Here is a 22,756-nt window from a genome sequence, read left to right as displayed (position 1 = left end):
CAATCCGCCCTCAAACTGCTGCACCATTGTCTCCAGTGTGAAAGCCTGAGGGCTTTCACACCGGAGTGGTGCGCTGGCAGGATGTCAGGAAAAGTCCTGCCAGCAGCTTCTTTGGAGTGGTGAAGGAGTGGTGGTGTGTTTACTGCTGAAATCAATGAGGCAGCGCAGCAATACCACCGGCAAAACGCTGCTATTGCTGCCTATTGCGGGCAGTTTTAACCCTTTCTCGGGCGCTAGCGGGGGGGTAAAAGTGCCCCGCTAGCAGTGGAAATGCGCCGCAAATCCGATGGTAAAACGCCACTAAAAATAGCAACGTTTTACCACCGACACTATGGGCGGCGCAGTGTGCAAGCCCTCTAAAAGGAACCTGTAGTCCATTTTAAATTGTTAAAATGAAGATTTCTGTCTAAAGCTGGCCATACAAATATACACTGTGTTGTCAAAAGTATTTGGATGCCTGCCTTTAGACCCCTTTCACACTGGAGCGTTTTTCAGGCGCTTTAGCTTTAAAAAAAGCACCTGTAAAGTGCTTGAAAGAAGCCTCATCTGCAATCCCAATGTGAAAGCCCGAGTGCTTTAACCACTTGCCGACCGCCGCACGCCGATGTACGTCGGCAGAATGGCACGGGCAGGCATAAGCACGTACATGTACGTGATTTGCCTCCCGCGGGTCGGGGGCCCGATCGGGCCCCCGCCCGGTGCCTGCGGCGGTCGGTTTTCGTTCGGGAGCGATCCCGGACGAGGGGACGGCCATTCATTCATGGCCACCCCCTCGCGATCGCTCCCGACGAATGGAAATCCCCGGTGACATCACTTCCTCTCCTGTAATGTAAACACAGGAGAGGAAGTGATGTATTCTCTCCTCCGTGTCGGTATTTTTCGTTCCGACACGGAGGAGAGCGGATCAGTGAGTTGCACCAACACATCCCACACACAGTAGAACATGCCAGGCACACTCACACCCCCCCTTTACCCCCCGATCACCCCCCCAATTACCCCTGCCCCCCCAGTCACAGTGACACCAATGTCATTTTTTTTTTTTTTTTTTTTGCATTGGTGTCATTTGTGACTGTAATAACTGTTAGGGCAGTTAGGGTTAGCCCCCTTTAGTTCTAATGTACCCCCCTAACCCCCCCAATAAAGGTTTAACCCCGTGATCACCCCCCGTCGCCAGTGTCACTAAGGCTGGGTTCACATTGCAGCGGTTTATGAGAACGAATGTGATTCGCACCGCACTGCAGTGCAAATCACATCCGATCTCTGTGCGATTCGAGTTCAGCCATTCGCCGCACCCGCCGCACCCGCCACACCCGCCGCACCCGCCGCAAATTCGCACGGGACCCTTTTTTTGGCCCGCAGCAGAATCGGATCGCATGGGTGTTCACACCATGCGATCCGAGTTTGCAGATCGCACTGCGATATGCGAACTGATCTGGGGGTGTCAGTAACATTTCACTGACACTCCCAGCAGTTCGCATAGGGCAGTGTGAACTGCCGCCGGGAGGCATGCGATGCGGGAACCCGCCGCGGATTCGCGGCGTTTCCGCATCGCTCCAGTGTGAACCCAGCCTAATAAGCGATCATTTTTCTGATCGCCGTATTAGTGTCACAGGTGACGCTAGTTAGGCAGGTAGGTATTTAGGTTCGCCGCAGCTTTTTATAGCGCTAGGGACCCCCATATACTACCGCATAAAGCCCCCTGATTGCCCCCTAGTTAACCCTTTCACCAGTGATCACCATATAACTGTTACAGGTGACGCTGGTTGGTTAGTTATTTTTTTATAGTTTCAGGGCACCCGCCATTTATTACCTAATAAAGGTTTAACCCCCTGATCACCCGGCAGGTGTCATTTGTGACTAATAACTGTTAGGGCAGTTAGGGTTAGCCCCCTTTAGTTCTAAGGTACCCCCCTAACCCCCCCAATAAAGGTTTAACCCCGTGATCACCCCCCGTCGCCAGTGTCACTAAGGCTGGGTTCACATTGCAGCGGTTTATGAGAACGGATGTGATTCGCACCGCACTGCAGTGCAAATCACATCCGATCTCTGTGCGATTCGAGTTCAGCTATACAGATAGTATGGCTGAATTCGTGTCGCACCCGCCGCACCCGCCGCAAACTCGCACGGGACCCTTTTTTTGGTCCGCAGCAGAATCGGATCGCATGGGTGTTCACACCATGCGATCCAAGTTTGCAGATCGCACTGCGATATGCGAACTGATCTGGGGGTGTCATTAACATTTCACTGACACTCCCAGCAGTTCGCATAGGGCAGTGTGAACTGCCGCCGGGAGGCATGCGATGCGGGAACCCGCCGCGCATTCGTGGCGTTCCCGCATCGCTCCAGTGTGAACCCAGCCTAATAAGCGATCGTTTTTCTGATCGCTGTATTAGTGTCACAGGTGACGCTAGTTAGGCAGGTAGGTATTTAGGTTCGCCGCAGCTTTTTATAGCGCCAGGGACCCCCATATACTACCGCATAAAGCCCCCTGATTGCCCCCTAGTTAACCCTTTCACCAGTGATCACCATATAACTGTTACAGGTGACGCTGGTTGGTTAGTTATTTTTTTATAGTTTCAGGGCACCCGCCATTTATTACCTAGTCTCACTAGTGTACCCCTAAATTTAGGGGTGTCTACTTTCTAAAATGGGGTCATTTGGGGGGGGGGGTTTGTGCCATCTTGGCATTTTATGGCCTTCAAAACTGTAACGCCCTTAGAAAGCCTGAAGGCGGTGCTTGGTTTTTGGGGCCCCGTACGCGGCTAGGCTCCCAAAAAGTCCCACATATGTGGTATCCCCGTACTCAGGAGAAGCAGCAGAATTTATTTTGGGGTGTCATTTCACATATGCCCATGGCATGCGTGAGCAATATATCATTTAGTGACAACTTTGTGAAAAAAAAAAAAAGTTTGTAATTTTCCCGCAACTTGTGGCAAAATATAAAATATTCCATGGACTCAACATGCCTCTCAGCAAATAGCTTGGGGTGTCTACTTTCTAAAATGGGGTCATTTGTGGGGGTTTTGTGCCATCTTGGCATTTTATGGCCTTCAAAACTGTAATAGGTAGTGAGAAGTGAACTCAAAAAATTACGCCCTTAGAAAGCCTGAAGGCGGTGCTTGGTTTTCGGGGCCCCGTACGCGGCTAGGCTCCCAAAAAGTCCCACATATGTGGTATCCCCGTACTCAGGAGAAGCAGCAGAATTTATTTTGGGGTGTCATTTCACATATGCCCATGGCATGCATGAGCAATATATCATTTAGTGACAACTTTGTGAAAAAAAAAAAAAAAAAAAAAAAGTTTGTAATTTTCCCGCAACTTGTGGCAAAATATAAAATATTCCATGGACTCAACATGCCTCTCAGCAAATAGCTTGGGGTGTCTACTTTCTAAAATGGGGTCATTTGTGGGGGTTTTGTGCCATCTTGGCATTTTATGGCCTTCAAAACTGTAATAGGTAGTGAGGCGTGAAATCAAAAATTTACGCCCTTAGAAAGCCTGAAGGCGGTGCTTGGTTTTCGGGGCCCTGTACGCGGCTAGGCTCCCAAAAAGTCCCACATATGTGGTATCCCCGTACTCAGGAGAAGCAGCAGAATTTATTTTGGGGTGTCATTTCACATACGCCCATAGCATGTGTGAGCAATATATCATTTAGTGACAACTTTGTGTAAAAAAAAAAAAAAAATTTTTTTTTTGTCATTATTCAATCGCTTGAGGCAAAAAAATAAAATATTCAATGGGCTCAACATGCCTCTTATCAATTTCCTTAGGGGGTCTACTTTCCAAAATGGGGTCATTTGGGGGGGTTTTGTACTGCCCTGTCATTTTAGCACCTCAAGAAATGAGATAGGCAGTCGTAAACTAAAAGCTGCGTAAATTCCAGAAAACGTACCTTAGTTTGTAGATGTGACAACTTTTGCGCAAACCAATAAATATACAATTATTGACTTTTTTTTTACCAAAGACATGTGGCTGAATACATTTTGGCCTAAATGTATGACTAAAATTGAGTTTATTGGATTTTTCTAATAACAAAAAGTAGAAAATATCATTTTTTTTCAAAATTTGCGGTCTTTTTACGTTTATATCGCAAAAAATAAAAATCGCAGAGGCAATCAAATACCATCAAAAGAAAGCTCTATTTGTGGGAAGAAAAGGACGCAAATTTTGTTTGGGTACAACATTGCATGACCGCGCAATTACCAGTTAAAGCAGCGCAGTGCCAAAGTGTAAAAAGACCTCTGGTCATTTACCAGCAAAATGGTCCGGTCTGAAAGTGGTTAAGAGCCCTTTCACTCTGCCAGCGCCCGAAAAACACTCAAAAAATGCCGCTTAAACTAGCCGCACCTTACCAGTGTTTTTCAAGCGCTAGTGGGGCGCTTTTAACCCCTGCTAGTGGCTAAATAAAGGGTTAAAAGAGCCCACAAAGCGTCGCTGCCAAAAGCGCTTTGCAGACGCTTTTCATGCTTTCAATGGGAAGGGTCGCTTTAGGAGCGGTGCGTTGCAAAGAAGCTGCTTGCAGGACTTTTTTTGATGCCCTGCCATCGCAGCACCTCAGTGTAAAAGCACTCGGGCTTTCACATTGGGATTGCAGTTACGGCTTCTTTCGGGCGCTTTTTTTTTTAAGCTAAAGCGTCTGAAAAACGCCCCAGTGTGAAAGCGATCTGAGTGTGAAAGCCCTCGGGCTTTCACATTGGGATTGCAGATGAGGCTTCTTTCAAGCACTTTACAGATGCTTTTTTTTTAATGCTAAAGCGCCTGAAAAACACCCCAGTGTGAAAGGGGTCTTACACACACACATGAATTTTAATGGCATCCCCGTTTTAGTCTATAGGGTTCAATATGGAGTTGGCCCTCCCTTTTCAACTATAACAGCTTCAACTCTTCTGTCCACAAGGTTTAGGAGTGTGTCTATGGGAAGGTTTGATCATTCTTCCAGAAGCGTATTTGCAAGGTCGGGCACTGATATAAAAAATAAAAAATGAATGATATATATATATATATATATATATATATATATATATATATATATATATGCACACCCTAAAGAGTTAACTACAGTATAATTTATTGCTTAAAAAAACAGAAAAGATTCAAAAAGTCACAGCAAGCACAAAGTTCCCGCTTATTTCCCGTATATAGAGCAGAGGTATTATAACAATTCCCCGATGTTCTATATTCTATATTTCCATATATATATATGAACAGACAACCCACTACAATATTAAACTTTATCCCAAAAAAATGAGGGGAAAGATGGGGTAAAATCAGCGATCCACAGACTCCTCCCTCCCCCAAATGAGAGCACCCCCTATAATACTTATAAGAATCCCCCATGCCACCTGTAAACAAATAAGTAGCATAAAATAGGAAGCAGTGTGTTTCCGAGAATACAGATATAAGTCACACTGTTCCACCATGGAATGATGCACATCCAGCACTATTCTGATATACTCAAATATATATTAGTCAGTCAGTCAATTGGGGTAGATCAAAAACATCAGTTTTCACGGCGTAAGAAGCAATGTTAGTCCAAAGACACTGCATGGTAAGAAACTCTTCCAGGGGCAGATGTATAAATTCTCCAAAAGGCAACAATGAGTCCCCATAGTTTTTGTCCTGATGTTAAAATGCAATGATGAGCACTGAGATATATATCCATGTACCAGGGAGATAGTATAAGTCTCTACTGCAATTCGAAATGGTATTAGGGGTTATTTACGAAATGCACTTGAAATTGCACTGAAAGTGCACTTGGAAATAAAGTCGCTGTAGATCCGAGGGGGACATGCAAGGAAAAAAAAAAAAACAGCATTTTAGCTTGCACATGATTGGATAATAAAATCAGCAGAGCTTCCCCTAATTTTAGATCTACCCCTTATATTTACAAAGACTGCATTTCCAAGTGCACTTTGCATTTGTATTTTGCGCTTGTAGTGCAAAGTGGATTTGCCTTTCGTAAATAACCCCCATTGTTTATTTTTTCAAGCCACATTTATATATTCAGAGATGGGTTGAATGTAACCACATTCTAGGTTTCCCGCAGCGTGCAGGTAAACTCCCATAGGCAGTTTATACAATGATGCAGTGGGGGTTATTTACGAAAGGCAAATCCACTTTGCACTACAAGTGCAAAGTGCATATGAAATTGCACTGAAAGTGCACTTGGAAGTGCAGCCGCTGTAGATCTGAGGGGGACATGTGAGGAAAATAAAAAAACAGCATTTTATCTTGCACATGATTGGATGATAAAATCAGCAGAGCTTCCCCTCATTTCAGATCTTCCCCTCAGATTTACAGCGACTGCACTTTCAGTGCAATTTCAAGTGCACTTTGCACTTGTAGTGCAAAGTGGATTTGCCTTTCGTAAATAACCCCCCATGTTTTAAACAATAGTGGTTACTCACAACTCCAGCTGGTAACACAGAGATCTCCACTAGTCCTGTGTGGAGATCGATCTGTGAGTGTATGTGTAATGCATACAATTCCTCAGCAAAGAGTTTCTCATCTCATTTTTCTGTGGATTTTTAGTTTGTGCAGTATTTCAATACTATGAAAAGCAAGTTGATAATAATCCAACAGACAGAATAATCAAAGTCCAGGATTCTGGTACACAGGAAAAGTCTCCAGCAAGGTATTATAGTTGTTTCAGATGGTGCATCATTTTCTTTTGTGAAGGCTTCCACATAAGAGCAGGGTGTAGGCGGGGGTTGGTATAGAGCAGGGTGTAGGCAGGGGTCGGTATAGAGCAGGGTATAGGCGGGGGTCGGTATAGAGCAGGGTGTAGGCGGGGGTCGGTATAGAGCAGGGTGTAGGCGGGGGTCGGTATAGAGCAGGGTGTAGGCGGGGGTCGGTATAGAGCAGGGTGTAGGCGGGGGTCGGTATAGAGCAGGGTGTAGGCGGGGGTCGGTACAGAGCAGGGTGTAGGCGGGGGTCGGTATAGAGCAGGGTGTAGGCGGGGGTCGGTATAGAGCAGGGTGTAGGCGGGGGTCGGTATAGAGCAGGGTGTAGGTGGGGGTCGGTATAGAGCAGGGTGTAGGCGGGGGTCGGTATAGAGCAGGGTGTAGGCGGGGGTCGGTATAGAGCAGGGTGTAGGCGGGGGTCGGTATAGAGCAGGGTGTAGGCGGGGGTCGGTATAGAGCAGGGTGTAGGCGGGGGTCGGTATAGAGCAGGGTGTAGGCGGGGGTCGGTATAGAGCAGGGTGTAGGCGGGGGTCGGTATAGAGCAGGGTGTAGGCGGGGGTCGGTGTAGAGCAGGGTGTAGGCGGGGGTCGGTGTAGAGCAGGGTGTAGGCGGGGGTCGGTATAGAGCAGGGTGTAGGCGGGGGTCGGTATAGAGCAGGGTGTAGGCGGGGGTCGGTATAGAGCAGGGTGTAGGCGGGGGTCGGTATAGAGCAGGGTGTAGGCGGGGGTCGGTATAGAGCAGGGTGTAGGCGGGGGTCGGTATAGAGCAGGGTGTAGGCGGGGGTCGGTATAGAGCAGGGTGTAGGCGGGGGTCGGTATAGAGCAGGGTGTAGGCGGGGGTCGGTATAGAGCAGGGTGTAGGCGGGGGTCGGTATAGAGCAGGGTGTAGGCGGGGGTCGGTATAGAGCAGGGTGTAGGCGGGGGTCGGTATAGAGCAGGGAGTAGGCGGGGGTCGGTATAGAGCAGGGTGTAGGCGGGGGTCGGTATAGAGCAGGGTGTAGGCGGGGGTCGGTATAGAGCAGGGAGTAGGCGGGGGTCGGTATAGAGCAGGGTGTAGGTGGGGGTCGGTATAGAGCAGGGTGTAGGCGGGGGTCGGTATAGAGCAGGGTGTAGGCGGGGGTCGGTATAGAGCAGGGTGTAGGCGGGGGTCGGTATAGAGCAGGGTGTAGGCGGGGGTCGGTATAGAGCAGGGTGTAGGCGGGGGTCGGTATAGAGCAGGGTGTAGGCGGGGGTCAGTATAGAGCAGGGTGTAGGCGGGGGTCGGTATAGAGCAGGGTGTAGGCGGGGGTCGGTATAGAGCAGGGTGTAGGCGGGGGTCGGTATAGAGCAGGGTATAGGCGGGGGTCGGTATAGAGCAGGGTATAGGCGGGGGTCGGTATAGAGCAGGGGTGCTGTCCCACCGTAAAAGTTTACTTTTCGTTCCTCTGATACCGGAACTTCGTAGTTCCGGTATCCGAGGAACGAAACATGTCAACTTTTGCTCTGCTCTATACCGACCCCCACCTACACACCCGGTCACCGCTGAGGGGGCTGATATGTCCCCCCGGTGTTACTTCGGAGTTGGTGGGCTACAGCCCCGTGAGTGTCCGAGACCACAATGACGTCTCTCCCATGCATGCGCGCTGGAGCCCTCAGTTCCGGCAAGAAGATCTGAAGTTCCAGCACGATACACCGGACCTTCAGAGCACATGTGCCGCTGATGTCAGCTGCTGCATGCAGGGTGAATATCTCCTAAACGTATATCAAAATCAAATAAATGGTGATGCGCTACCTTAAAAATAATAAATCAATCTAAAGTGCCTAGTGCTTACTATTAATTAAATTATGACCCTTTAATAGGTTATTCCTAGGGTAAACAAATTACCTACAAATAGACAATAGTGTAAACCAACTATTACAACCACAAATAAAACAATAAGTGAATAAAGTGTCAAGTGCTGGAATAAAACATATAAAATATATAAACAATATTAAAGTGTCCAGTGCTTCATAAATTCAAAGTCGCATATGCGAAACTCAAGCCAGTGAAATCATACAGTGCAAACAAACTCCTTCCACGGTAAAGGTTAGCACAGTAAAATAAACACATATATCAATAATGACACACACGTGAATCACACAGTGCAGCTGCAGCAAATAAACAAAAAAATAGATAAATAGCAAGAGTCTCTATATAAAAAGGTAAAGTGACACGTGATTCATAAGGTGCTTCTCCAGATATTCCTAATTCCTAAAAAAAAAGGAGGAATTAGGACACCGGAAGTGACGCCCGAGATACGAACGGATCGCTCGGCTGTGCTTTGATATGCAAACTATCTGCCTTATAAAGTTTCGCATATGCGACTTTGAATTTATGAAGCACTGGACACACTCCTAAACCTTGTGGCAACCTTCCCAGAAGACTTGAGGGTCGCAACGTGTGGGCCAACTCAATACAGACATACCCCACTTTTAAGTACACAATGGGGTTTATTTACTAAAGCTAGAAAGTGCAAAATCAGGCTCACCTCTGCATAGAAACTAATGAGCTTCTAACCCCAGCTTGTTCAATTAAGCTTTGGCAATAAAACCTGCAAGCTCATTAGTTTATATGCAATAGTAAGCCTGATTTTGCACTTTCTAGGCTTAGTAAATAAACCCCATTGTGTACTTAAAAGTGGGGTATGCCTGTATTGAACCCTACGGACTAAGACTGGGATGCCATTATAGTTCAAGTGTGTAAAGGCAGGTGTCCCAATACTTTTGACAAAATAGTGTATTTTTTCAATCAAGGGATACAGGGCTACCCATTGAGTAAATTGAGCAGGTTTGATAGTGGCAGAGAAAATGAGGACTCAGGCAGAACTTTTAGGTCCCTTGAATGTGGGGCTGGGGAAGGACAAGTGTAGCATCCACCCCACTGCAGGCAACCTGTCAAAAGCTGTAGCAGGCTGGAGCTGGATAGTGCCGAACACGTTACTGTGTGGTACTAGCGTTTAAAGCCCTGTGCACTCCGGGCACACTCCCAGGCATTTGTCCCTAGGCACATACTGCCCTAAACATTAACCACATGCCGACCAGCGCACAACAATATACGTCGGCACAATGGCACAGCTGGGTAAATGGGCGTAGGGTACGTCCCCTTGAAGATGCGGCATTGTGGGCACGCGTGCCTGCCTTGTGCTCCGTGACTGTGGGTCCCGCAGAATTGATATCCGCCGGTTGCCCGCGATCATGTCACGGAGCGGAAGAACGGGGAGATGCCTATGTAAACAAGGCATTTTCCCGTTCTGCCTTGTAACATGACAAAGATCCACTGCTCCCTGTCATCAGGAGCAGTGATCTCTGTCATGTTGTAGTAGCCCCCCCCACAGTTAGAATCACTCCCTAGGACGTACTTAACCCCTTGATCGCCCCTAGAGTTTAACCCCTTCCCTGCCAGTGTCATTTACACATTAATCTGTGCATTTTTATAGCACTGATCGCTGTATAAATGACAATGGTCCCAAAATAGTGTCAAAAGTGTCCGATGTGTCCGCTATAATGTCACAGTCACAATAAAAAAATCGCAGGTATCCGCCATTACTAATAAAAAAAGAATAATAAAAATGCCATAAATCTATCCCCTATTTTGTAGACGCTATAACTTTTGCGCAAACCAATCAATATATGCTTATTGCGATTTTTTTTTTAACCAAAAATATGAAGAAGAATATATATCAGCCTAAACTGAGAAAGAAATTCGTTTTTTATATATTTTTTGGGGTATATTTATTATTGCAAAAAGTAAAAAAAAAAAATTGCTTTCTTTTTTCAAAATTGTCGCTCTTTTTTTGTTTATAGCACAAACAATAAAAATCAGATACCACCAAAAGAAAGCTCTATTTGTGGGGGGAAAAAAGGACGTCAATTTTATTTGGGTGCAACATCGCACGACTGCGCAATTTTCAGTTAAAGCGACACAGTGCCGAATCGCAAAATGTGCTCTGGTCAGGAAAGGAGGTAAATTCTTCCAGAGCTGAAGTGGTTAATAGCGCTCTGTGCACTGTCCAGCCACGGCAGCTGCCAGCCTATCATAGAACTGAACAGGCTGTTGGCAGCAGAGCTGGGTGGGGCACCTGTGCCTCTCACCCCCACTTTAAACACCAGAGCCTCATGCACTGGGGCCCTAAAGTGTAATATAATATACAGGTTCCCTTAAAACAATGAATAATCGTTAACTAATGTAATCACCCCCCCAGCAATTTCTCCCAGTCCCTGTCACTTCTGCTGGATAGGTAGGTGGGCATGTACTGTAAATGCAGAGAAAACTTTAAATAAAGGCATGTAAAGTAAAAAAAAGAAAGAAAAGGAATTAATAACCAGACTACATTTATTACATTTATTAACCACATACAGGAATTTCGATTTGCTTGACAGGGATTATTACACTTGGCATGTTGTAACATGAACACATAAGTAACTTGCGCAGCAACAACACAAGCAGTGGTATTAGTGGGACACATTTAGTACATAAAGAAACAAGAGTTTCTCACCTTTTAGGGATGACCTCGATTGTGTGCAATATACGGATGCGGAATGACCTCTGGGACTCGCCCATCTGTCTTTTTGTATTAACTTGCTATTCACATGGGTCTAATGCCCAGTGGCCTTGCCACCTCTTGTTGCAACCAGTAAGCACTTACACAATGACTTATCTGTGAGCAGCGAGCATGCTTCTACTATTTGTGTTTTTTTCTTCATTCCGTGTGTGTTCACCCGAGAAGCCGCAGTGGTTAACATTCACAATTTTTACTTATATCTACTCTGTTTTGTAGAAACAAATAACATATTTTCTGTATCCATCTCACTACGATAATCGAAAAAGTCACAAGGATACAAAGTACATTTAAACAATAATAGTAATGTACAGTATGTTCAATAGTATGCAATTAATAAATAATTAATAATAATAATAATAATAATAATTAATTAATTCATGAATAGTATGAACATACAATAGTATGTACAATAGTATGTAATTAATAAATAAATAATAATAATAATTAATTAATAGTATGAACATACAATAGTATGTAATTAATAAATAAATAATAATAATAATTAATTAATAGTATGAACATACAATAGTATGTACAATAGTATGTAATTAATAAATAAATAATAATAATTAATTAATAGTATGAACATACAATAGTATGTACAATAGTATGTAATTAATAAATAAATAATAATAATAATAATTAATTAATAGTATGAACATACAATAGTATGTACAATAGTATGTAATTAATAAATAAATAATAATAATAATTAATAGTATGAACATACAATGGTATGTACAATAGTATGTAATTAATAAATAAATTATAATAATTGAACATACAATAGTATGTACAATAGTATGTAATTAATTAATAAATAAATAATAATAATAATAATTAATTAATAGTATGAACATACAATAGTATGTAATTAATAAATAATTAATAATAATAATTAATAGTATGAACATACAATAGTATGTAATTAATAAATAAATAATAATAATAATAATTAATTAATAGTATGAACATACAATAGTATGTAATTAATAAATAAATAATAATAATAATTAATTAATAGTATGAACATACAATAGTATGTACAATAGTATGTAATTAATAAATAAATAATAATAATTAATTAATAGTATGAACATACAATAGTATGTACAATAGTATGTAATTAATAAATAAATAATAATAATAATAATTAATTAATAGTATGAACATACAATAGTATGTACAATAGTATGTAATTAATAAATAAATTATAATAATTAATAGTATGAACATACAATAGTATGTAATTAATAAATAAATAATTATAATAATTAATAGTATGAACATACAATGGTATGTACAATAGTATGTAATTAATAAATAAATTATAATAATTGAACATACAATAGTATGTACAATAGTATGTAATTAATTAATAAATAAATAATAATAATAATTAATTAATAGTATGAACATACAATAGTATGTAATTAATAAATAATTAATAATAATAATTAATAGTATGAACATACAATAGTATGTACAATAGTATGTAATTAATAAATAAATAATTATAATAATTAATAGTATGAACATACAATGGTATGTACAATAGTATGTAATTAATAAATAATATATAATAATTAATAGTATGAACATACAATAGTATGTACAATAGTAATGCTCCAGCTCCATCTTTTGTAAGAGTTTTTAAAAATGTATTTTAAATAATTTTCTAATCGGGGTAAAACAGAAATACAATGTGAAATACTTTGTAACTTACTGTATGCACTACAGAATGTTCGAGTTTCATTGCAGAAACCACAAGGATGGATCTGTGAAGTGTAGATAAGAGTTATATGTAATATTTTTCAAATGGCATTAAAGGAGTTTTATTCACCATCGTCTCACAAACTAGTTCACGTAATAAGGCAGCACAAAGTGCGCGCTAATCTACAACAACACATCAGTTTTCAAAATATCATTTTAGATAGAGTAGAGAATAGATAATACCAGTGTCAGGTTTTATTTATTTTTTTGCCACCTGTGTACAATACATATGTACAAAGAATTACCGCTCTAAGGTAATGACTTCTCCCAAAACAGCTGTCTCCACAATCCCACAGGGTGCTGGCTCTGTTTGCAACAGGAACTGAAGTAGAAAAGATGTAGCTGGATAGCCGCACTCCGAATTATTCAACTTTATTTCAAAAATGTAATTAAAATACATATGTGTCCAAATACGTCCCATGTTGTATGCTCTTCTTTCTATCACTGGTATCCGAGTGGCCGGTGAGTGTCAGGCGGCCAAGCTAAATGTGACCTTTGCTCTTTTCTCCTGTCAAGAAGTATGTTTTTATCACATGTGCGCACGGATGCCATCCCCCCTTTCCTTGCTATCGCCTCCCTATCCATGCGCCCAGCCCCGGCACCAGCCACCACTGACTACATGTACAGCTAAATATCTTTGTAGCGCTATCTGCCTCTACAGGAATTTACAGAGGACTGATATCAAGACAAATTCCTTTTTTTTTGTACTTTTCCTACTTAAAGCGGAGTTCCACCCAAAAATAGAACTTCTGCTTTTCGGATCCCCCCCCCCCCCTTTCTGGCGTCACATTTGGCACCTTTCAGGGGGAAGGGGGGAACATGTACATGTACCTGTATAATACAGGTATTTGTTCTCACTTCCGGGCATAGATCACCGCAGGCTCCGCGGGGATCTACGCTATGTCCGGCCCCTCCTTCAACCCACACAGGTCCCAGAAGACAGCAGGGACCAGTGAGGGCACACAGCGCAACTCGCACATGCGCAGTAGGGAACCAGGCTGTGAAGCCGTAAGGCTTCACTTCCTGATTCCCTTACCGAATATGGTGGCGCCTCCACCCGAGAGCTGAGGGACAGATCGGATTTAGGTGAGGACATCGCGAATGCCCTGAACAGGTAAGTGTCCGTATTTTAAAAGTCAGCAGCTACAGTATTTGTAGCTGCTGACTTTAAAAAAAAAAAAAACTCTGCTTTAGTTTTGTCCATTGTTCTAGACCAGTGGTGCTCAACCTTTTGAAGAGTGGGGGCCACTTAAGGGATTTAGTAACTGGTTGCAGGACACAATGAACTATGGGGATTTAATGCACCCTCAAACCATAAATTTAAAAAGAGCCCCCTTACTGTCCTAAGCCCCCTATAAGGCTGCCTTCTGACTGATGCGCTGCAGTTTACTCGCACCGCGAGTGCAGTGCACCTGCGGCTTTCCTGCGGGTCAGCTGCACCGAGCCATGGACTTCTATTACATCTTGTGGACGTAGTCTATGGCTCAGTGCAGCTGATCTGCAGGAAAGCAAACTGCACCTGCCAATCACTGTGAAAGCAGCCTAATAAGCCTTTTATAAGTGCTAATATACCCATTGAAAAAGTGCAGTGTATGTGATGTTTAATACACTGACCTTTTCCTCTTTTCGGCTTCTGCTGGCATCGCTCTCCTGGCTACTAGAAAGATCCCAGGCGAAGTGCATTTGGCATCACTTTGCCTGAGAAAGGAGCCAGCGCTACACAAGAAGCATTGGCTTATGCGGCTCCTGCTCCCTCCACAGCTGCTTACTTCCTCCACTACCGGCGCCAGCATCATGCACCCTGATGCTCTTGGTTGGTGGACTGGAAACCTGTTGCTCGCTATCTAGGCTTGCTGACCCGCCATCCCAGAGCATGGGCATGTGCTTCCCTGGTTTGCGCACCACATCAGAGAGCCACATCACAGCAATCCCTGCGCGTTTCTCTCACCATATTGCAATCGCACTGTTTGCAATCTGCTGCGGGTGTCAATACAAAGTTAATGACAACCCCAAAAGGTTTGCAAACGCAGTGTGGTTTGCCAGCATCAAATTGCATGATACAAAAAGACCATGTGATACTGTTGCAGTGCGGCTCCACAAAAGGTGCACTTTTTTGGTGCAGTGTGGTGTGATTTGAACCAATTCAAAATGAATGGGCTCAAATCACACAACACTGAATCGCATGCAAATTACACAGAAATGCAGTTCAGTTCCTGTGCGATTTACATGCGAGGTATAGTGTGAACCGGGGCTTGATCTAACAGATGTTTAGCTTACTGTTCAGCATGTAATGATATTGTCACCACATTACTTGCAAAGTGAAAATTTAATATTTGCTTTTGGAATTATGAAGTGTTTAGCTAAACCTTATCTCTGAGATCACTCCGGCAGGATGAATGGACATCTGTTGCAGTGTTTACTTTGTGTTATTGGTGAAGTGAAATGACTCTAATTCTTTAACAAGCTATCCTTAATGTCTTTTAACTACGGTATATAGGATATGGAAGCATTTGTGGCTGTCAACAGATATACATAATTCTTGTCTTTTTTAATAGAAAAGGGAGATTTCATCGCTCTGGATCTCGGTGGGTCATATTTTCGAATCCTGCGGGTAAAGGTTTCACATGAAAAGAAGCAAACAGTGCAGATGGAGAGTGAGATCTATGATACACCAGAGGACATTATCCATGGCACAGGCACCAGGGTAAGTGCTTCTAGTATTTGGACCTGACACCTAATGGAGTCCAAGGTGCCACTAACATTGTTTACCATTGATGAGTATTTGCAGTGATGTAAGGCCAGATCTGCAGACCCTCCTGGAGGCCATTGCTGGGCCTCCGCACACCTTTCCCTCTGTATGTGGAGTCGCTTTCATATCCAGACTCCCTGGTGGCTCTACATATTTATTAGCTCAGTTTTGCTATTAACACATTTGCAGAAATATAAATGCCTAAAGCACTCGAAGGAAAACCAGATACAGTAAAGTCCATTAAAGCTGCTCATACACCAATCAAAATGTGGCCAATTTCTTCTAGGATCAGTGCATGGCCCACCCTGTTCAACAGAACTTAATTATTTAATTGCCTTCTGTTGCAAAATTTTAGGATGATCAGTGTAATCTGACAGCAGCATGGGCTCACTGGCCGAATGAAAAAAGAAAGAACCATGTATGGACAGCCTTAGGTGTGACTATCAAGATGATGGAGAAGATGGGCCTCAGAGTAAACCTCTTGGGCCAAACTGCCACCACTGTTTGGGCACCAGGTGTTTTTGTACTAGTTTCTTCTACGTAAAGAGGTTTCGTTTGACTTTTGATGATAATGAGGTCATCAGATCTGTCAGGTCACCTTGAGGCGAGGTGACAGATGCACACTGTAGGGATCAGAAGTGCACCGCAAGGTTGTGGACCCTACGGCTGACTGCTGCAGATGGGGGACAGATCCCACTGGGGTTAGAGCGTAAGATTCCCTGGGGCGCGGAGTCTAAGAGCCAGCAGGTGTTAACCAGCGCCTCTAGTGGTGAGGATGGACTTGGCTGCAACTGGCTCCAGGTCGCGACCCCCAGGGTCCCCCAGCTCACACCCACAGTAGGCAACAGGAGGATAGGGATAGTGAGGGACAAAGCCAAGGTCGGGGCCACAAGCAGACAGGAATAGTCAGGGACACGCCAAAAGGTCAGGATCACAGGCAAACAGGGATAGTCAAGGACACGCCAGAACACCAGAAGAGCACACGGCAGGTAACAGGAAGCTAACACACAAAGGTTGATCAGCAGGGTTGGCTTGCAGTGCATAGGTTAATATAGAGCTCCCTGATAGGAGCTAGGGTGGAGCCATGCCAGAGGATGGATTACAAAAGCAGACAGGTGAGGGTCGGCTGGTCTCTAGATGAACACATGGGAACAGGTAAGCAGACAAACTATTGCATAACCATGACAAGATCCTTCTTAATAAATGACAAATAAAGTCTAAAGCTGGCTTTACACTAGTAGGTTGATGAACAAAGGTTCTGATTTTAGTAGTCAGTTTGGGAATTAATGTAATTGCCTGAATGAAAATTACATTCATGTTTAGAAATTGATTTGTTCAAGAAACATTTTCCATACTTCTTCGAATTTTCTCAAAACTGCAGTTAAAAATGAATGTCAATTGGACTTCATTAACAATTCTAAAATTGAAAGAATTTTTCTGAAACAAACGTTTTCAAACTATGTTCTTTTAGTGTATGGCCAGCTTACGCATGTGCAAGTACAAGTGTGTCATCACACTCAATGGCACTGTATGTTGCACATAAGCTGTCACTTTATGATAGAAAATGCTGATTACATCCTGTTGCTAAATCACAGGGGTAGCCTTATTTATCTGTCAGCTTAGTAGCTTCTTACCCAAAAATAGATCCTGAGTTTTCCCTACTTTGTTGCTAATAAAGCACATGTCAACAGGTAAAAAATGTCCCATGTGGACAAAGTACATAGGACATCCTTTAATTCTGGAGATATACAATGCCTTGAAAAAGTATTCATTCCCCTTTCCCACATTTTGTCATGTTACAACCAAAACCGTAAATGTATTTTATTGGGATTTTATGTGATGGACCAACACAAAGTGGCATATAATTGTGAAGTTGAAGAAAAAAGTTTTTCAATTTTTTTTAAAGATAAATATCTGAAAAGTGGGGTGTGTATTTATATTCAGCCCCCTTTACTCTGATACCCCTAACTAAAATCTAGTGGAACCAATTGCCTTCCATCTGTGTGTAACTTAATCTCAGTATAAATACATGCAGCTGTTCTGTGAAGCCCACATAGGTTTGTTAGAACCTTATTGTACAAACCGCATCATGAAGACCAAGGAACACACCAGACAGGTCAAGGATAAAGTTGTGGAGAAGTTTAAAGCAGGGTTTGGTTATAAATAATATCCCAAGCTTTGAACATCTCACGGGGCACTGTTCAGTCCATCATACGAAAATGGAAAGAGTATTGCACAACTGAAAACCTGCAAAGACATGACTGTCCACCTAAACTAACAGGCCGGGCATGGAAAGCATTAATCAGAGAAGCATCCAAGAGGCCCATGGTAACTCTGGAGGAGCTGCAGAGATCCACAGCTCAGGTGGGAGAATCTGTCCACAGGACAACTATTATTTGTGCACTTCACAAATCTGGCCTTTATGGAAGAGTGGCAAGAAGAAAGCCATTGTTGTAAGAAAGTCATAAGAAGTCCCGTTTGCGAGAAGCCATGTGGGGGACACAGCAAACATGTGGAAGAAGGTGCTTTGGTCAGATGAAACCAAAATTTTACTTTTTGTCATAAAAGCAAAACATTGTGGTGGCAGAAAATTGCTTTTCTTCAGCAGGGACAGGGAAGCTGGTCAGAGTTGATAAGAAATGGAAATACAGGGCAATCCTAAAAGTAAATCTGAAAGAGTGCAAAAGACTTGAGACTGGGGCGGAGGTTCACCATCCAGCAGAACAATGACCTTAAACATGCAGTCAGAGCTACAATGGAATGGTTTAGATCAAAGCATATTCATGTGTTAGAATGGCCCAAAGTCCAGACCTAAATCCAATTGAGAATCTATGGCAAGACTTGAAAATTGCTGTTCACAGACGCTGTCCATCCAACCTGACAGAGCTTGAGCTATTTTGCAAAGAATGGGGAAAAATGTCACACTCTAGATGTGCAAAGCTGATGGAGACTCTCAAAAAGGCAGCTGTAACTGAAGTGAAAGGTGGTTCTACAAAGTATTGTATCGGGGGGGGCTGAGTACTAACGCACGCCACACTTCAAATATTTATATGTAAAATTTTGTAAAAAAAATTGAAAACCATTTATCATTTTCCTTCCACCTCACAATTATGTGCCACTTTGTGTCAGTCTATCACATAAAGTCCCAATAAAAAACATTTACGTTTTTGGTTGTAACAGGACAAAATGTGGAAAATATCAAGGGGTATTAATAGGCACTGTATGATTTAGTAAAGGTTAATTTATAGTAGAGGTTTTCTGTAGATGTCTACTTGTATTTTATGCTCCATGTTCTGATATCAGTTTTATACATTGATGGCAAGCAAACCTATAGTAATCAATTTGTTGGTAATCCACTGATTTCATGCATAGCGGGTCTACCAGTAGCTTCAGCTGGCTTCTAGAATGCCCTGGTAGCCCCAATTAGTAATATTCTATCCCAATGGCTGTGTGGTCTGAGCTAACAGATGCAAAGGGATGGCCTTCAGTGTTTCTCATACATACCTCATCTGAAAGAATAATAGCAAATTGCAGCTAGTCAGCTGGCTATTAATCGCCACTTCTAGGAAGGTTATATAGGATTGTTAAAGAAACAAAAAGCCAGTAATAAGCTGATGAATACAATTGACCTTTGTGTTCTCTCTTTACCCTTCTAAACCCTTCAGCATCCAATTGAATGCAGCATCTGCTCTGCTGGAAAATGGATGTGGCTTTGTTTAAATGGAATGATCCACCTCTGGTGTTTATTTTCCTTCATTACTTGTAATACTCTAAAATTGTTAACAGCATTAGCACTGATCCCCAAATTTGTAACCATTCATTTTCTTTTAAATGGAACTAGAAATGTATATTGAAGCACTTAGTTGACACTAATTTAGATATGAATCCATGCCTGTTTAAACAAATAAAATAGACATGAATACAGATTTTGTCCTCATATCCTTTATGCCATAGCTGCCATTGTTGGTTTCCTTCTAAGAATTCTAGTTGCTGGGCTGTCTTTGGCTTTAAAGGGCTTGTAAACCCTCAAGGTTTTTCATCTTTATGCATTATATGCATTAAGATGAAAAACCTCCTGTGATGCAGCAGCCGCCCCCCCCCCCCCCCCGAGCCCCCCTTTACTTAACTGAACCCGGTCTTTGACGGGGATAAGCACACCAGCTCCAGCCAGTGTCTTGGATCCTGATGGGATAGATTGATAGCAGCGCAGCCATTGGCTCCTGGGGCTGAGTCCAGCTGTCTGTGTCAATGGACAAGGACAGCGCCTAGAGGCGATTCAGTTCGCATTGTGCGCTATACAAGTATTTCATTCATTCATTCATTCATAGGAGCACGCCCGCATGAGTGGCCCGAAGCTGAGTCCAGCTTGTCTTCCTTATTCCTTTCCTACAATTTTTATACACAAGGCCCATAATGACACAAGGTGCCCATTCTTACCAGCACTGGAAGGTGGAGTATAACAGAAAGCTTCCAAACTATGTAAACTGTCTTTTATGTAGAACTATTATTTTTGTGACTCATAGAAGAACATTGTTGTCTTTCAAAAGCTCTTTGACCACGTTGCCGAATGCCTGGGGGATTTCATGGAGAAGAAGCAGATCAAAGACAAGAAGTTGCCGGTCGGATTCACCTTTTCCTTCCCATGCGCACAATCTAAATTAGATGAAGTAAGATGTGCCCTGTTTGTGAAAAATATTCATATAAACTGAAGCCTTATTGAAAGGCTGTACATCTAAAAACCCAGTTACCTTATGGAATGATTTTAAAAAAATGGTCTGATCTGCCTTTACTTTGTTAGATGTGTTATGCCTAATACACACAGGTCGAATGCACATGCACACACGTTCGGCCTGCTTCTATCGAAGGGGCATGCCCGAAAAAGGTCTGCTGATCGGCTCCCGATCCCTTATGGAGTGTTCTGGCAAGGGGGGCCGTCCCCCCTGTCACAACACAATAGCACAGCAGGGGAGATCATTGTACTAACATCAGATTGTTAGTACAGCAGCCCGAGCGAGCTGTCAGTTTTTTTGCATTCAACCCAAAAAAACTATTAGTGTGTATGAGGTTTTGGGCAATCACAAGTTGGAAATTTGTTTGGGAAGTCACTGATATGACGCCAGGCAAAATATATATTTATATAAAGTTTTTTTGGGGAAGAATTAAAATCTCTGTTTTTATTGTGGCCTGCGTCCCCAGTGAAGAGATTTCCCCTCACTTCCTGTCCCAGAATAGAGAAACAGGAGGTGATGAGAAATTGCTTTTTCCATAAGGGCTCTATGAGTTTTTTGTAATGGAAATTTGTAAGTTCTGTATATAATTGTATTCTATATTATATGTATTGCACGATGCCCTCACTGTGCACACTGGGCACTAAAAATGTTTTCAGTACATGTTTTGCATTCTTTCAAAGTCCTGATTAGAATTAGCCTGCCTATGTAACGCCCCTTGTTACCATAAACGTACAATTGTAATATTAATATGATACCTACGTAATCATGTGTATAAAAACCTTCAGTTGCGTCATAATAAAGCAGAACAGTTATTTGGAAAGATGCTGAGTGTATCTTTTGTGGCTGTTCCTGACTGCAGTAGTTATTATTAATTTGGAAACACTAATCAATATGAGGAAAGGACAAAATGTCCAACCCAGTTTTATTTGCTGTTTATGCATTCTTGAATTCATTTCCATATGTCCTCTAATTTCTTGTCCTGGTCTCACAGGCATAAAAAGGGAGAAATGTTGGGTTTTAAAGGCTCATGTACTTGGGTTCGGCTCGTAAAAACCTGGCTTGTTTGGATGCCCAAAAGGCACAGGTGCAGTGTGCAACCCACTGCCAGGAACCTGTCAAAGTCAAAACTAGCCTGCAATACACTGTTGTCTTAGCAGTGTACTCATTTAGGGCTGTAGCGTACATATGTGCCTTCCAGGTGGCCAAATAGCCAGGTTTTTATGCTGTAGGAGCCAATCCCCCTTGTGTGCATAAGCTCATCATATTAACCCCCCTAGCGGTAATCCCGAGTCTGGCTCGGGTTAGGAATTTACTGATAGGAGCGGTAACCCCGAGCCAGACTCGGGATCGCATCGCTGGATGCAGGGGAGGACACAGGGAGAGTTACTTACCTTGTCCCCTGGATCCAGCGATGTCCCCCGCGCTGTGTGATCGAGCTGTCCTCCGCTCGATTCACAGTGCCGAATGCCGCCGGGCTCCGTTCCCTGCGACGTTACGGCGCACGGGAGCAGAGAACGGCGGCAAATTCAAAAAAGTAAAAAGACACAAAACACACACAGCACTGTAATCTTACAGATTACAGTACTGTATTAAAAAATGACACACACCCTTTGTCCCTAGTGGTCTGTGCAATGCCCTGCATGCACTTTTATATTATAAATACTGTTTTTTCTGCCTGGAATTTGGAGATTGTCCATAGCAACCAAAAAGTGTCCCTTTTTCAGTGTTTTAGGATTTGATTACATTATTGAATAATTTTTATTATTCTTTATTATATTATAAACTTTATCATACCCGGGATGTCTGCTAGACTCTGGTTTGAAGAGATTTAAGAGAGTTATTCCTAAGAATTACAGGACTACAAAATAAAACGCCAAATTCCCATGCAAAATAATTGGACCGCTTTCAGCACCTAAAACCGGACTGAATCATACCGCCAGGGAGGTTAAACAAGGACTCAGTAGATCTTGGGGTACACTTCAACCTGCAGCAAAAAAAAGATACAAGACAAAGTATGTCTTTTGTGAAAAAAAAAAAAAAACTTCCTGTATACAATATTTTAAAGCTAAAGCTCCCACTTTAAGCATCATGTTCACAAAAAAATGAAAAGTCTTTATAAACTGTCAACTTTATCAAGGCAGATTTTTGAAATTATGGTCAAATATGAGTGTAGAAATCGTATTTTACATTGATTTATTGATTTTCTATTTTCATCTTTATTGAATGAAGCTCTATGATCTCA

General features: G+C 42.6%; 1 protein-coding gene across 1 annotated transcript in view; it reads left to right on the top strand.

Moving 5' to 3' along the window:
- LOC143930210 (hexokinase-1) overlaps positions 1-22,756 on the top strand; it is a 108,152-nt gene that overhangs the window by 43,435 nt on the left and 41,961 nt on the right. The window contains exons 3-4 of the mRNA XM_077454278.1: positions 15,591-15,739; positions 20,332-20,451. Of these exons, the coding sequence (XP_077310404.1) occupies positions 15,591-15,739; positions 20,332-20,451 (269 nt within the window). The remainder of the gene's footprint in view (positions 1-15,590; positions 15,740-20,331; positions 20,452-22,756) is intronic.

Source organism: Lithobates pipiens, unplaced genomic scaffold, assembly GCF_037356315.1.
Source record: "Lithobates pipiens isolate NorthernLeopardFrog02 unplaced genomic scaffold, aLitPip1_a1.2 Scaffold_25, whole genome shotgun sequence".
Taxonomy (NCBI): domain Eukaryota; kingdom Metazoa; phylum Chordata; class Amphibia; order Anura; family Ranidae; genus Lithobates; species Lithobates pipiens.
The sequence above is the reverse complement of the archived record's forward strand: the minus strand, read 5'-3'. Positions and strand labels throughout refer to the sequence as shown.